Raw genomic sequence first — 16,907 nt, forward strand, 5'->3', positions numbered from 1 at the left:
GGCTGGTGGGCTGTCTGTGGTGCCCTCACTTAGAGCATCCCCTCCCCAGGGCCGAGTCACTTTGGCTGGTCCTCCTGGTGACTGCAGCCCCCTGGTCCCTCTCCTCCTGGAGGCATGTTGATGTGAATGGAGCCCCTCAGGGTGGGCCCCAAGGATGGGCCTCCCCCCCGGGCTCCAAGCTGAGACCCTTCCACTTCTGTGCTCTGGGGTTCCTTACATGAGGTCTGTGGGCACAGCTGTTTTGGAAAGGACCAGACCGTGTATCCCTCTTCATCTGTCAGAGCTTCTGGACAGGTTGTGGGGATCCAGAGAAGGAGCCTGTGTCCAGTGTGACCTTCTGCTCCATGGTCCTCCTACTTTCCTATTCCCTCTCATGTCCATGGAGGGCAGCAGCTCTCCAGGATGATTAACGATGCCTCCTCTGCCGTCAGGGACCCCCACTCTTGGCAGGAGGCCCCTTCAACAGCTCCTGGAGGAGCCACACCAGGCTGAGCCCTGATGGGAGACCTGCTGAAGCTGCCCTAGTGTTGCCCTGCCTGGCCCAGGCTCCTCAGGTCTCACAGCCTTCCAATTTCAAGATTTGGTCTAAATGCACAGAATAGATGAGATTTGTGAAGGAAATCCATAAATTCTGGTTGTCATATCAGAGCAGTGTCTGATCATTAAGTGTCCAGTTATTTGTTGGTTTGCTTAAGTGTCTGTCTCCAGCACTGGCAGGAAGGAGCCCTGGCCTCAGAGAAAAGCCGCAGCATCCCAAGCTCCTTTCTGGTGCCCTTGACCGAGGGGTCCTCACTGAGGCCACACTAGGCTTGCTGGCTGGTCGGGGCAGTGTTGGCACAAGGTGTCCAGCTCAGGGAGCCTGGCAGGCCACCCTGCCAGGAGAGTCTTGTGGGTGGGAGCAAGCTACTGCTCTACCATTGCTTCCCATTCCCCCAGGGGGCTAGACAGCAGGGCCACGCAGCCACCAGTGCAGAGAGGACAGCTCTCTCCCCTTCACCCCAAGGGGTTGCCCCTGTGGAGGTGTCAAGTGTGTCTGGAACTCAAGGGGCAGTCTTCTCTCCTGGGGCTGGTGGACAGGCTGCTGCCGGCCCCTGGACCCACCTTTGCTCTGTGGCCTATTGTGTCTCTTCACAGCACAGTCCGACCTGCACGGATCTGTGATGGAATCCTGACAGCTTTGTGCTGGTCGCCCTTCCCTCATCTATTAAGTGATAGTTAAGTGGTGGGTTGGGGCAGCCTGTGGAGAACACATTTCTGGTGGTGCCAAGTGGGACAGCGGCCACTTCCCTGGAGCCCAGTTGGCCGAGCAGGCTTTGGGAACAGCTGGGGGTGCCCCTGCAGCTGGCAGAGAGAGCCTGCCTGAGCAGGGCAGGGCATGACTTGGAATTCTGAACTGTGGCCTCCCTCAGCCCTGTGAGCTCACCAGGCGGGTACCTATGGGATAGCTGCAGGTGGTCCTGAGGCAGTCCTTCCTCTCTAAGTAGGAAAGGGGGCTCATGGGCGGGAGAGTCTTCAGTGGCCACCCTCCCCACTGGGTTTTCTACCAGGATGTCTGTGAAAGGCAAAAGTCCCTGAAATTACCTTCTGGACACCACTGGGAAAGACATGAGCTGCAGGGGCACAGCAGGGAGTGCTCTGAAACTGTCCCATGTTGGATGTGCGCCTGGTTCTTAGCCACTGGCACTGCAAGCAGGCGCCCTCACGTTGTATGTCTGCCTTTCCCCCAGCCCCCGGGGGCCCAGAGTGGATGTGGGCTGTTGTGTGCCATGGGCTGGGTGGTTGGGCTGGGTACTGCCCACCAGTGTGCTCGTCCAGGAAGCAGGGGCTCCTTCTGGGCCACCATTGCCCACCTCCACCCTTAGCACCCTGGACTCTTAGGATGAGGGTCCTGTCTCTAGCACCTTTGCGGCTGGCGACCTAGAGGAGGCTCAGGTCCAGTGTGCGTGAAGGCCTAGGCTGGGTGGCTGCTCAGTTGCTGGGGACAGGGCTCTTGCTGAAATCAAAGGACAATACATTTTTAATGACCCAAAGGAAATAGGCCTTTAGTCAGAGAGAGCCACCTGTTCCATGCAGTGCTTGCCGTCCTCACCAGGCACTGTGCGTGGCACGTTTAAAGGCCTGTTATGAGTGGTAGTGACGGCTGCAGCCATCCAGGCTCTGCTGAGACTGGGGGTGTGACATTCTATTTCAAGAGTAAACTTGGACCCCAAGGGAACGCCAACCAAGGGCCAGGCGGGGGGTGGGGGGCACTGCAGTGAGGCTTGGCGCCTCACATGGCCAGCAGTGACTGATCTCAGACTCTTGCCTGGACAGGCACCTCCCTTCTAGCCTGACTCCCTCCATAGAGGCCACTTCAGGGGGGGTTCCAGGTTCCCAGACACCCCAGCAGAAAGAACTCCCCCCAGATGTCATTGACTGACATTGGTTTGGCCCCTTTCAATATGGGGGTCCCTCTGTGGCCAGGGGCTAGAGCCACAGCAGAGCATAACAGGGAAACCCTTGCTCCTATTCCAGTGAAATAGATATGACACCCCAAAAAGATGCACTGTGCTCAGCCTGCCATCTTACTGGGGATCCTTTCTGGGGGGTACAGGCCCCTAGAGCCCCAGAAAGGTACAGGCCAGGAAGCTGCTCACTTCACCTCAGCAAGCATTGGTGGGGACATGTGTCCTGGCCTCACTGCCTCCTGGCCTGGCCACTTTGGGATGTGAGAATAAATTGAGGCAGTGAGGCAGGGAGCTTGGGTAGGGCTGGCTTCCCAGGAAGTCCTCTGTACCATTCACCATCAATAAGGTTGTTCCAGCTCTGGTGGGGTTGGCAGTGCCTCTGTGGGGTTGCACATGTGGCATATTCCTGGGCTCTTTGAAAACAAACAGTACATGCTGTCCAGTTGCAGGAGGGACACAGCTGCTGCAGCCAGCCTGAGCTTCCTACCCATGCACGGCCAGTCCCTTTGGTCCACTGGGAGCTCCCTAGAGGATGGACACAGCTGGGGGCAGAGCCTTTGGTGGTCCCATTGTGCCTAGTGGGGCAAGAGAACTTCTGAGGAGCTCTTGAGGCATCGGGGGAGGGGGGTCCCACTGAGTGGAGGGTGGGGTCAGTCCCTGCAGACCCTGAGGCTCCACCCACGTGTCCCATGCATGGCCTGGGTCTCCGTATACTCAGTGGCCCTGTGACCTAGGGCCAACACCCGCCTCTGTGTCTCAGCTTCCTTGCCAAGAAAAGGGGAGAGCAGTCAATAGATTGTTGTTAGGGACTTGAGTCAATGTATTGTCCAGGGGCTGACACCCTGAGAGCATGCCGCCTCCCCTGCCACCATTCCTCACCATGGTGGCCACACCTCTGATGTGCTCTGTAGCCCTGCTACAGCACTGAGCCTGGCTGAGGATCGAGTCTACCATTCCTCTCATGTGCGCTGCACCAAGGCTTTAGGCAGCATCCAGGCTGGGGTCCCCTGCAGGCCAGGAGCTGTGAGTCAGAGCAGGGAGACCTGTCCAGATGCCCTTGGGGCCTGAGGCTGGACAGGGCAGTTGGGGAGCAGCCTTGGTCCTGGGCTCCCAGGCTGCACTTCAGGGAAGCTCACCAAGCATGTGTCCTGGGCCATACTCCCCTTCTCTGTGAAGCGGGGTCACAGCGGGCAGGGGACATGAGGCTGGGTGCATATCTGGCCAAGCACACCTGTCAGGGCCCATGTATAGCTACCCTTTGCTGTAGTCTGCACGGCCCAGGGCCTGGGCCATGTGCTTGGGCTTGGCCTGGGGGTGCAGGCCCTGCCAGCCCAGCGTCCTCCTGCTCCTACATGCCCCACAGGCCTATGCTCTCATGGTAGCCCCCCTTTGCTGCCCACTGCACTGTCCCCTCCAGCCCATGGAGGTAGGAGGTCCCTCAGGCAGCCTTCCTGGGGTGTGCTGGCCCCCAAAAGCCTGCTTTTCACCCTCAGCTCTAGTGGGCAGCACTGGCTTCCCCTTCCCTCCCCTGCTTCTGGGGCTGGGGAGAGCAGTGGTTAAGAGGGGAGGAGGAAGACCCACCCTTCATAATCTATAGCAACTGTCACGGAGCAAACTACTCCCATTTCATACAGACGGGTCAGGTGTCGGCATGCAATCGATGGCTCTCGCACAATAATTACAGGAACTAGCGGCTTGTGTTGCTTGAGTGACTTTAAGAAGAGTAGGGTCTCAATCTTCCCTCTAATAGGGCTCTGACAGTTGAGGTGGCGGCAGCTTCGGTGCTGCTGCATCTCGGGCTGGCGGTGTTGTCATTAAACACCAGGTAGTGTGGAACAACAGAGAACACGGATCCTGCGCAGGGGGACAGGGCAGCTGACAGCTGTTATTTGTCATCACTGAGTTGCCCAAACTCCTCAGACTGCACTGCGGCCGGCTGCTTAGTGTGACTTATGGCCCTGCCTGGGGCTGCCGTTGTGATTTGATAACCCGTAAATGTTTGTCATAGATGTATCCCTGATTCCGACGGTGCTGCACGGAAGGCTGGTGACAAGCCCACTGCAGGCTAAGGATTAGGAGCTAGGGGCCAGGGCAGGAAAGCCAGGGGTCATCCCCCAGCAGGCAGCTACTCCCTTGTAACCACCTGTCCACCTGGAGGTGCTAGGTGGTCACAGCTTCCAGCTCCCCAGCAGGGCTCCAAGGTGGGCCTGGCAATGACACTGATGGGTGCACTTCTCTCCCGGGGCCTGGGGGTGAGCATGTGCGTGTGTATGTTTGTACATTTGTGTCCACTGTCTCCTGTGCTCATTCTGACTGGAGTGAGAAGGCCTGTCCCTGTGGCTGTCCATAGAGCTTCCTTCCATGCTGACAAGCTTGAGGCAAGTGTTTCTGCTGATGTGGGATTCCGGCAGGGTTCCTAGTGGTGGCCAGTGAGTCTACCGTCTGTGCTCAGCTGTGCTGAGAAGCCTGCCACCGTTCCCAAGGGGCCTGCTGGACATGCTGCCCTCTGGTGGCCCCCAGGCGCAGAGCCAGCGTGTTTGAGGGTGCCCAGCAGGGCCTCTGGCTGCCCTCTCACCAGACATAAGGGCTCCTGCCGTATGTTTGAAGTGCTGAGAACCATCAAGCTCAAGAAAAGTGGGGTGATTTATTAGCTCATAAAAATTCATACTTTGTGACTCCAGTCATCCCACATCTGAGCTTGTTAGAATGCAGTCCCTGGCAGCTCCCGCCGCGCCAGCGTGGGGGCGGGGCATCACCAGCCACCCCCTGCCTTTGCTGCCATCCTGGCTCATTTAGAGAAATGGACGGGCCCCTGGAAGCACATGAACAACTGTTCACGGAGGAGGGTGGGTGGGCAGGGGGTTTTGTTGTAATGAGACGGCTGTGTCCTTGTGAGTGGGAACAGGAGGGCCCAGCCACATCACCTGCATGCTCCCTGCACCCGTGGGGCCTGGGCTAGAACCCACCAGTGCCAGCTCGGTGCCAGGGCGCTGAGTGTGGGTACCCCTGGGGCTGACTCCAGGTGGGCAGTGCACCTATGTGCAAGCACGGTTAGGAGTCTGCCCACACAGATAGTGGAGGTGCAGGCACAGGTGGAAATCTGCAGGTGCAGGTGGAGATGCAGGCACAAGCAGAGGTGCAGGTGCAGGTGGAGGTGCAGGCGCAGGTGGAGGTGCAGACACAGCAGCTACAGGCACAGGTGGAGGTGCAGGCACAGGTGGAGGAATAGGCACTGCAGGCACAGGTGGAGAGGTGCAGATGCAGGTGGAGGTGCAGGTAGAGATGCAGACACAGGTGGAAGGGGCAGATACAGGTGGAGGCACAGGCAAAGGTGGAGGCACAGGCACAGGAGCTGCAGTCACAGGTGGAGGTGGGCAGATGCAGGTGGAGATAGGCAGATGCAGGTAGAGGTGCAGGTACAGGTGGGGGTGCAGGCACAGATGAAGGTCTGCGGGCACAAGTGGAGGTGCAGGTGGAGGTGGGCAGGCGTGTTTCCAACAGTCTTCATGGGTGGAGTGTGGAGTGCTTCTGCAGCTGTTTGCAGGCTGGTGACAGTGGAAGTGGAGCCCTCTTTCATCCCTCCTGAGAGGCCCCTGGCAAAGGCTCCTCGGCCCAGCACCCACCTGGCCTGGCTGGACATAGTAGTAGTTGGGCTACGCTCCTCTAGGCCTCAGCCACCTTCCCATCTGTGGGCTGAGGGGCTGATGTGCCCTTCAGCTCTGCCTTGCAATTGGCATTGTGGGTTCTGTGTGGAGGGCCGGAGGGAAACAGAGCTCCTTCCTTCTTGTGCTGGGGACGTTCCACCTGAGCTGGCCAGAGCCAGCAGGAGCAGCCCTCCTTGGATCCTCTTCCAAACGGGTAAGGGGCCTGGGGAGAGGCTGAGCCTCCCATGGTGCCCACTTTGATTCCACTCTCCATGCAACTACTGGTCCCCACAGCTTGCCATGCTGCCTTCAGGAAGCCGGGTGTCACGCGTGAGCAGCCTGGGTTGCCGTGCTCATCAGTACTAATCACCACAGCCCCTTGCTGCGCCCCACAGGCCCTGCTGTGTAGCCATCGGCAGCCGTGATGGAGACTGGGAGGCAGGAGGCGGTGCAGGCACACTCCAGCCCACTGTTCTTGGTGTCCAGAAAAGGAAAGCAGTCAGGAACTGCCCAGCAAGGGGGTCAGAGAGCAGAAGCCCAGAGGCCAGCCTTCTGGATGGGGTAGGGTGGCCCCACGGGAGACCTGCGCCCCAGGCCCAGGGACTGACCGTGTTGCCTGGGAGCACAGTGGTAGGAGCTGTTAAGTCTGGAACAGTGGCAACCAGGTTGGGTCCCTTGAGTTCCCCGTGGTCCAGGGGAGGGGGAGTACATCTGCATGGTGGCATGGCACGGGCCTGGCCCACTCCTATCTCACAGGAGCAGATGCTGAGCACTGCAGTTGATCCCAAGACTGAACCTGGCTGCAGACAGCTGAGCAAGGGGACTGAAGAGGCCAGAGTGCTGAGGCAGACTAACGGTGAAGGAGCCCATCCTGCTCCTGCCCCATTGGAGAGTGGCCACGCACTTCCCCCCTTCACCTGATGTCAGTAGCACCTAGGCCATTGGTGCTGCACACAGCTTCCCCCAGGCACACGCCCGGGCAGTGAGTGCAGGGGCTTCCAGGCTGAGTCGCATTGGAGCTGCTCTCCCTGAGCGCAGGGCCAGTGAGCCTAACCCCAGTGCCACGCAGCCTGGCTCAGCACAAGACTATAAGGCCTGAAAGGAGCAAGGGTGTGGGGTCTTGGAGTTGTGGGGTGAGCAACCTGGCCCTGTCGTTGCGTGGGAGCTGCCTGGAGAGCTGGCAGCTGAGCCACCAGAGCAGGATGTGATTACCTGTGGTGCATGTGCTTGTGCATGTGTGCACACACCTGTGAGCATGCATGCCTGCCTATGCACGGGGGAACAGGCAATCTCGGGGTCCTGCCAGGAGAGCAGTCTCCTGTGGCCCCCATCATGGCCCACAAGGGCCACAGCCCCCCTTTCTCCTGGCTGCTTCCTGTGGATGGCCCCTGGGGTCTTCCCGCCCCTCCTTGGAGGCCACAGCCCTTTTCACACCCAAATGCAACCCTGGCCTCGCCACCTTCAAGACCTGGTACGTGGCAAGTGCTGGGGTGAGTCCAAGGCTGCCAGGGTAGTGACTGGTGGGGTGGGGGTCAGCCACCCAGCAGACCACTTGGCCTGGGTGGACTCAGAAATCACCCTGATGGAGTGTCCCTTGCTACGCAAGGTGTTGTGCTTGTGCTGAGCAGAGCCTCTCCTGCTCCAAGAGCAGCACTGTGCCTGTGCTGCCCCAACAAGAGACAGAGAATCCTTTGATGCTGCCTGTGGCCTGGCTACAGTCATGGGCACTGCTCCCATCAGGCCCAGGAGCTCTGCAGATAGCTCAGATGTATTTCACGGTTTGAAATGTGAGAGCAGAGGCCTCTCAGAAATGTATGCCGCAAGTTCTGTTTCGGTTTTCATGTCCATTTTTTCAAGAGTGCAATTCAGCAGTTGTTGGGGAAGAGGCTGCCTGACAGGGTTCTGCGTGAGCTGGGGCCACGCGGTGCTCGCTCAGTGTAGATGGTCTTGAGCGGCGTTTTCCTGCACCTTCACCTGGTGTTCGGTGTGCAGCCCATCTGCACGGCTTTGGGGCAGGACAGTTGAGAAGAGCTGGTGGCCCCTTGGGACACCTGCTGGCTGCAGCAGGGAGGTGGGGCTCCTGGGCTGACCAGGCAGTTGGATGGAGTGGCCAGAAGGCTGAGGGGTAAGGAAGGGCTGTGGCTGGTCCTGAGCTGGGGGAGCCAGGAGCCCCTCCGAGCTCACATGCTGGGCCTGCTGAGGGTCTGCCCACGGCCTGTGCTCAGGCTCCTTGCTCCCGCCCACTGTTTGGACAGGGCCCTTCTCCAGCTCCTCCCTGCTGTCTGGCCTTTGCCCCTCAGCACTGTCCTTGCTCCACTGGGAGGGAGATTGGGAGGGACAGGATGGTGTGCCCACAGGAGGTGGCCTTTGAGCTGCTGAGGGACTGGCGTGGCACAGAGGCTGGCGAGTGTGTTGGGTGCGGGTGTGAGTATGGCGCCTGCCACAAGGCAGTGCAGGGTGGGCCCAGGCCCCAGCTCCTGGCTACCTCAGCTGCCCCCTACAGCTCCCTGCAGTGCCAGGGCACCCCTGCCTAGAGCTGTCCTATTTCTCACAGCCCTCCCCAGTACTGGGCCTGTGCCCCTGCCATCCCCTCTACCCAGGTCCTGCCTCCTTCCAGCCAGGCTCAGTCACTCCTGGAGAATGCTTCTGGGGTCTCACCTGCCTTGTGTACCTCACTGCACCACTGAGCATTTTCTATTGTAATCACAACTGTAATTAGGCAATTAATGGTGAGAAGTTTGCTCTGCTGGGAGAAGCCTGGTGCCTTCTTGCGGCCATGGGGGTAGAGGCACAGCACGGGAGCTGGCAGTAGGGTGGTAGGACAGAGGAGGCCATGCCAGTGAGGTCAGCAGCCAAGTGGGTGGGAGGAGGGGGAGGGGGCCAGCACCCTTCCCAGTGGACGAGGGTGGACTTGAGCCTCTTGAGACTTGCACAGGGCCTCCTGCCCTCCCTCCAGGCTGTGTCCACTTGCTTAAACAGGGGGCTCAGCAGCCCTGCTGGGAGGTACTATCACCTGTCCTGTGCCAGTGGAGGGGCCAGGCCAGAGCTTGCTGCCCATCCCCCTCCTGGCTCTGTGCTCAGGACAGCCCTTCCCAGTGCTGTGGGCTCCAGCACCAGAGACCTGGGCAGGTACAGAGTTGGCATATCCTCAAAAAAGTGCAGTAAGGCTGGGGAAAAAAGACCTTTAAGAGCACTGACACAAGAAAAGTGGGTTTGGATATGTAAAAGCTGCCTTTAGTTGGGGGCTCTCTGAGCTGGCCAGGGGCTGCCTGTACCAGAGCCTGACATATTGAAGAAATGTCAAGGCAGCTGTTGATAAAAAGCAGATTAGGCAATATACGGAGAAAGTCAAATCATGCTGCGTTAGGGACGGAAAGCCTGGCAGGATAGAATGCCCACAGCCTGCAGCCGGCCCACAGCTGGTTCCCCTAAGGCTGGCCACACCCACCGCAACACTGCAGTAGCCTAAGGCGCCCCTGCCTGCTCCCCTTGCATGCAGTCTGGGGGTGTCCTAGGCCTGTCCTGTGGGCCACGCCACTCCCCTGGGCCTCTCCTGTCAGGAACATGGCTTGGTTTCTAGGGTATTTGTCAGGCAGATTGTATTCTCCCTTCATGCAGCCCTGCCCCATCCTGTTCCACTGGCATGGGTGTCTTTTGTAGCTGATTCTGGCAAATTCCATGCTCAGGTACCAGTCTCTGGCTTCCTGCCTAGCTGTCCTCAACCACCAGCTGGGGTGAAGGTCCCAAGGAAGCTTGGGGAAAGGGCTTCTGGAACCGGAGTATGTTCTCAGGGGCCAGAGCCCAGCTGAGAGGTTTTGCCATCTTTGTGCTGTGCCTCAGCCTGGAGGCTTGCTGCTTTCTGTCTGCCTGTCTCTGTAGTCCACTGCCAGTAAGGCCAGGGGCTGGTGAACGTTGGCCTGGGACATGGTCAGAGGCCTCTGGGACTCTGTCCCTGTTGATGGGGCAAGGCCTGCTTCAGTATGTCCTCCAGGACTTCTCTGGTGGAGCTGGGAGCTGGACAGACAGCTGGATGGCTGCCCAGGACACTCACCTGGGCGCCGCTGGGCTGGATGGTGGAATGGCAGGAGCAGCCTTTTCTTTCCTGGTTGGCAGTCGCAGGTGGTTCTTTGTACAAAGTAGTGGTTCTAGTTTCATCTTCTTACTCATTAACCAATTGTGAAATTAGCAACTCATTTTCTTCTTAGTTATTTCCCTTTGAAGTTCCATAAAAATCTGAACTCTCTCTCAACTCCTGCTCCGCAATAAAACAGAGTGAGAGCTGTGACCTCTGCCTGATCGGTTCTGCCATCTGTGGTGGAATCGTCCGATGAAGGGAAACCAGGGTGAGCCAGGCTCTGCAGGCAGAGCGGCCTCCTGCTGTGGTGGGGGCTGCTGGGCCTGGCCTCTCTGGCCTCGTGGCTGCCCTCCCAACTGTATGCTGGGGGACGCGGTACTCCGTACATGGCAGGGCCCCGGGGGGTGGCCGAGGGCGCGGGCTCTGAGCAGGAGCTCCAGCCGTGCTGATGGATGGGCTCATAGCCCATTCACATATGATGCCAGCAGTTTTTTGTAGTTTGTCTTCCATTGTGGTAGTAAAGTTTTTAATTAGGAAAGCTAATGAGATCGATTAGTCATTAGAAGTGACCTCTGGATGGCGGGCGGAGAGGGTGTGTGTGTGGGGCTGATAACACGGCCAGGGCATCGCTGGCAATAAAGGCGCGAGGGGCTTGATTTGAGCAAAGCGTGCCACGGGGAATACATCATGCGGAGAAAAAAAATTACAACCCCGGGAGTCTGTAATGAAGGGAATTAAACCAACATCCTATCTAAATAACATGATTATCTACACAAAACCCCTCAGCCAGCAAGGAGGAGTGGGCATTGAGGCCTCTGTCCTCAGGGAGGAGGGTGGGCCCTTGAGGTTGGCCACAGAGCAGCGTCCTGCAGCCCCTGCCCTCCCCATCTCTGCACATGCTGTGGAGCAGGGACCTTTCCTCCCTCCCACCCTGACTTTCTGGGTCTCTGTGTGCCAGGCAGTCTTAGGAGCCCTCGCTCCTGCCTGCCATTGGGGACCCAGCCCAGAATGCATCCCTCACCACCCATCTGTCCAACTGTGTGCCTGCTGATCCAGGTGTGGCCCTGAGTGCATCCGAACTGCCCACCCAGGAAAGTCAGGGACTGTGAGTGGCCTGCGGGGCCAGGCTGTGAGTGGCACAGCCCCACCATGGGGGCAGGACTTGAGCTGGAGCCTGGCTTGGGCGCTCACCACACCCTCCCCTCTGTGAGCCCCTTGAAGAGTCCCCTCCCCTCCCAGGGGCCATGGGGAATGGGGGGAAGCTGTCGAGCTGCTGGGTGCAGGAAGTGCCCAACCGCTGGAGTGGGCAATGAGGAGCGCTGGTCTTTTAAAAGGGCATCTGCTTCATTACCTTGTGTGATCAAGAGTGATAATTGGGCACTAATAGGTAAAAGGTAGTAACTTAATGAAGAGATTTGACTTAATGTGTTAATACTGATACTCACTGACAGACAGGAAGGAGGGGCTGGAATGTGATAGAGCCAGAAGTGAGCTGGCCGAGGCCTCTATGTCACCTGGTGCTCTGGGCTAGGGTGGGTATGTGGCAGTCCAAGCCCTGGCACCAAGGCTATGTTATGGTGGGTGCCCTGACTGTCCAGACGCACCTCTGAGATGGACAGGAGCAGGCTGGTGGCCGGTGCTCTCCTTAGGCACAAGCAGGGAGCTGGGCTTGGAGGCTATGAGATCAGCTTGGAGTTATTGATAAGGAATTCCTGTGTTGGAACAAGCTATTGTTGATTTTCATTGATCTCTCCTTGCTTATAAGACTTTAAAAACTCACTTCAATGTTTATTAACACCCACCATATGCCAGGCTCTGCCCTTGGTTCCAGGCGTGTTGGGTGGGGGGGTGCTCAGAGTGTAAGACCCCTTTACTTTGGTTATTCAGCAGGGATCAGGGGACTTCACACCTGGTTCCCTGAGCCCCTGTATTTCCTCAGCCCTCCTAAGCTGCTGCCCTCAGAGGCTACAAGAGAGATGGGGAGGGGACCAGGTGCTTGGGGGTGCTGGCAGGTGTGGGGAACAAACTGGGGTGGTCCTGGCTTCACCTGGATGTTGCTGTGGCCTTCCCTCACGGGCAGCTGCTACAGGTCCCTGCCTTCAGTCCCAGGGACCTCATGCTTACCACTCCTGGGGTCTTCTGGCCCCACTGTCCACCCTGACCCAGGCTAGGCTCATGCAGCCTGCACACCCTCCTATTGAGGGCTGGCAACAGGGCAGCCCCTCTGGTGTGGGCTCTGGAGGCCTCTCGGGAGGGCTCTGACCCTGTGTTGGGTCCAGGTGCCCCTGACCCACCCACATTTGGACTGATGGGTGCCTTGGTAGAGGCTGCAGCCCCAACTGTGGGTAGAGGGACACCTGAGGGAGGGGCTCTTTGCTGACCTCTGGATTAGGTGGTACAGTCGGCCTCCTGAGGTCTCTGCAGTGGCTCCTTAGAGTGTTTGCAGTGGGCTGGGCTAGGCTGCAGAGAAGTCGGCCAAGGCATGGCCTCAGGAGGGGCCTTGGCTGTGGGAGGTCTGTTGGGTTTAGGGCTCTGGAAGAGCATTTTCAGGAGCAGTAATAGTTGCCAGTCCTGTACACAGTGCAGGGGGCCATGGGGCTGGGAAGGTGCCTCCTGGGGTCTAGGGGCAGGCAGTGGTCCTGGGTGCGGGGAAAGCTGGGCACAGCCTGGAAGGCCGTTGAGGCCACCTGGTGGGGTTGGGCTGGGGGCCTCCTGTTTGGGGCCCTGTGCCCATAGCCCTGAGGGGTGCAGCCGTGAGGGGCGGGTGCCTGTGTCCAGTGCTGTGTTAGCTTTAATTATCTGGGCAGTGAGAGCTGTACATTATGTAAGTTGGGCAATTAGATGCGTTCCTTGAAGCTATGGAGAAATTGCCAGCTATCAAGTAGAAGGGAACTCGGGGAAAACAGATCCCTGTTAATTGCACGAAACGTTCAGCAAAAAAAGCACTGTTGTATATATCGCCCTCCAAAATGTTACAAAAACAGAGTGATTAAGTATATAAATCTGTCTGGGCATGGCAGTGGGGAGGTGCCCCGGAGAAGGAGGGGAGCTTTCCAGACCCTGTGTGTTGGGGGGCACAGGGCAGGAGCTTCCGGGAGTCCGGAGGATTCCTGTGCGGATGCTTGCTGCAGCCCATCAGCAGGGCCCTGGCTGGCTTGGTGCCTGCTTCGCTTGTGGGCAGTCACACAGCATCCCTGGTCCCCTGCTGTGAGGACATACAGGGCCTGTGCCCACCTCTCTGGAGAACTCACTGGCCAGCTCCTGAAGCCTCGGCTGTCAGGCACCCTGGCACATTAGTGTGCCAAGTGGGGTGGTGGCTGGATCCCAGGTTGATGGAAAGTCCTCCAGCCTCAGCGTGGGTGGTGGGGTGGGCAGTTTCGAGGGCAACCTTTGGCCCCTGGGGCCCTTCTGCCCCTGGCCTGGCCCACCTTTGCTGACCCTGCCTGTGCCCTGGGTTTTCTCTGCAGCATCCAGCCTGTACACCCTGCGGACTCCACCCACTGGCAAGGTGATCAAGACCCGCTACCGCATTGTCAAGAAGACCCCGGCTTCTCTCAGCACCCCTCCCTTCCCCCTGTCTCTGCCCTCCTGGCGGGCCCGGCGGCTCTCACTGTCCAGGTAGGAGGACCTCGTCCAGGCTCCCACGGGCCTGGGGACTGGGCTGTCTGGGCACCGAGGGCTGCAGGTTGGAGCCTGTGGGCTTTGGGAACTGTGCTCACCCTGGGAACTGCTTGGTGTACAGCTCATTGGCTGGGGAACGGCCTAATTTTGCTGTTTGTTTAGCAATTTCTACACCAGATATACAGCCAGCCTACGTGTACCACATGCACACAAAGGCATACACACACGCCACACTCCTGTGCGCACATGTCCTCTGCGGTTATTAGCAAGCCCGTTAGCTGTTGGAGCCTCACGTGCTATGGAAGCAGCCACCACCCAGACACGATGGGCTGCCCCTGGAGAGCTGCCCCTGGCTGTCTTGCTGGGAGAAACTTCTGGGGAGAGAGGCTGAGCCCTGAGCAGACTGTCTGGGAGCTATCAATGTGTTGATTGTCAAGGGCAGTGAGGAGGGCTCCTCCTCACCCTTCCCTATGCCACCTGCCTGTGGGCTGGCCTGCATGGCACTCTAGCCTTGCTCCAGCCTGCTGTGCCCGAGAACAAGTGCGATGGGGGCAGCTCTATCTGGAGAAGCAGCCTGTACCTGCCTTCCTGGGGGCTTCTCTGGGGGCCCCTTGCCACCTGCTGAGTTGAGGTTGCTCAGCCTCTGATCTCAGGAGGCGGGGCTGTGAGGGGCATGGTTCTTCCTTTGCTGAGGTGGGGGTATCCTGTCTCTAGGCTGGGACGAGGGGCAAATAGGAAGCAGGCAGTGGCAGACTCCCTTCCTCTGTCCCTTGACCCTCCCATGGTTGCCTGACTGCTGGGAATAGTGTGGGTTAGAGGCTAGGTCAGGGCCGCAGGGCAGAGCAGCCACAGTCCAGGGCCTGCGGTAGTTGCCCAGTGGGTCCCTGCTATTGCCCAGAGGTTTCTACACCTGAGGCTAACCCCAGGGGACCCTCTGGCTCTGGGGCCTGTGGCAGGTAAGCCAGACGGTTGTCCGGGCCTCTGCCTTCCTCCCTTACCACTAGGCTGCTCCGAGCATGGCCCTGCTGCCAACTTTACTAGAGGCAATAGCTGGAAGTATATTTTAAATTAATTTTACTGCACTTTTTGTAATATTTTTGTTTTAAATAGATTTATAAGCATCTTGGGGGCTATTTCTACAAATTTATGAAGATAATTTTTATTCTCTCGATAAGGTTAAATTTATACCTGCTATTTCCATATTAATTCACAGTGCTAAGTGGATCTAATTTTCTTCCGTTGCTCTATCTGGTGAGCATGGCCTTTCCTAATGCAATTTCCCCCTCACTAAATCACTGTGGTCGGGAGTCGTGATCGAGCTAAATTAACTTAAATTAATTTACTTAATAAGAGCCCCAGATCATTGTGAATGAGGCACAGATTTATTGATTCTCCGCCCTGCTCCTCAACTGGGTGGGTGCTCCCCCACGAGGCCCCACTCCCAGGGCGTGGCTGGGACTGGGGACATTCTTCTCGGGATTGTGCCTGGCAGGGCCTCTTCCTTTGGGTTCTGAGGGCCAAGGAGGCCCCAGATGTGGGTCCAGCTGGGCTGGGTCCTGTGGCTGGGCTGTCAGGGAGTCTCTGATGGGGTCACTGTGCAGAAGCCAGTACTCAGTCCCTGGGGTGAGGACTCCTAGAGCAGGGTGGTGGCCTGGGGCAGCCCTGAGACAGCAGCCAGCATGTGGATTGGCGTCCTGTTGATGCCAAGTGGCTGAGCACAGCCAGGTTGGCTGTGCTGTTCCCTCCATGTTTCCTGCCCTTCAAGGATGGAGCCTGGGCCTCCGCCCTGCAGGGAGCAGCCCTGGCACAGGGCCAGACCACAAGCATGGGTGGGCAGCAGGTGGGGAGGGCACTGCCCCTTGACAGGAGTTGTAATTCAGCCACCCCTGAGGGTCCTGGCTTTGCTTGGTGGCCCTGGGCCCCATGCCTGGGCACGCTCCCTGTGTATGGAGGCCAGGCCCACTCCAGGATGGACATGGTAAGCAAGGACTATGTGAGGGGCCCTTCTGTTTCCTGACCACCTTAGCCCAGTCCTTGCCAGGCAGCTGGGACCCTTGAGGGCTTGACCCCTGGGCTTGGGGATGGGAGGTGGAGGTGGGGGAAGGGAGGATGCTGAGCTGAGAGGCACTGGACTTAGGAGGCCTTGGGAAAAGTGGCACCAGTGGCTGGACCTCTCTTGCCCAGGGTCACCCATGCCCTGCATGGCTGCCTTCTCAGCAGAGTGGCCGCCAGCCAGCTGCCCAGCCTACTATTGGCTCCATGCACCTGGACACAGGCTTGTTGAGGCAGCAGAAAGGGCCAGTCTCCTGGGTCAATGTCTGACCTGGTGCCTGCCTGTGTGTTGCCTGCAGGGCTCCATCAGAGCCTGCATGTGGCTGGCAGGCTCACCTGGCCGTGGCCTGGCCCTCGGGCTCCCCAGCTCTCCCTAGGCAGAGGGAGGGATTGGACAGGCTGTTCTGCCAGGTGGCTGGGCCGAGCCTGGGCCCTAGGCCTCTCCCTGGGTCCCCAGCTCTGTCCCCTGCCTGGGAGGGAAGTAGCCCTGGGAGGGACTGGCAGGGAGGCCCCAGCAGTCCTCAACGCCTCAGTGGGCAGAGGTGGGGGCTGAGGGACTCACCCGAAACATGAAGTGGGGGGATCCAGCGGCCAAGTGTTGGCATGGGGTGCCCCTTGCCCAGCCTTTGCAGCCATCCTCACTGTGACTAGAGATTTGGTCACCTCAGAGAGGGAGTTGTGTGTGGGTATGGAGTGCTGCCGTCCCGGGGAACCCCCAGCAGGCTGGGTGACCCTGGCAGGCCTCTTCCCACTCAGAGCCTTGGCCTCTTGATCTGTCCTTAAAGCAGAATCTGTTCCTTCCAAGGGTGGTGCTGGGCCTGCTCCACGCAAAGCCCCCACCCCACGGTGAGATGGGCTGAAGCAAACAGCTACTGTGCTGGGAGCAGAGAAAGTAGGTCCAAGGCAGAGGGAGCTATGGGTAGAGGCCTGGGAAGGGGAAGAGGGTGAGGAGATCCAGGCAGCTCTGAGTGTTGAGGGGAGGCCCTGGCGGTCTGGGCAGGCTCCCTGAGGCCCCTGGGCTACTGCCTGGAGCATCCTGAGTGTGGCGTGTTTGGGGCTGGGCTGAGC

General features: G+C 58.8%; 1 protein-coding gene across 1 annotated transcript in view; it reads left to right on the forward strand.

Moving 5' to 3' along the window:
* The window catches only part of ZC3H3 (zinc finger CCCH-type containing 3), an 82,376-nt gene that overhangs the window by 18,252 nt on the left and 47,217 nt on the right, over nucleotides 1-16,907 (forward strand). The window contains exon 4 of the mRNA XM_045561335.1: nucleotides 13,634-13,784. Coding sequence (XP_045417291.1) covers nucleotides 13,634-13,784 — 151 coding nt within the window. The remainder of the gene's footprint in view (nucleotides 1-13,633; nucleotides 13,785-16,907) is intronic.

This window comes from Lemur catta, chromosome 9 (assembly GCF_020740605.2).
Source record: "Lemur catta isolate mLemCat1 chromosome 9, mLemCat1.pri, whole genome shotgun sequence".
Taxonomy (NCBI): Eukaryota; Metazoa; Chordata; class Mammalia; order Primates; family Lemuridae; genus Lemur; species Lemur catta.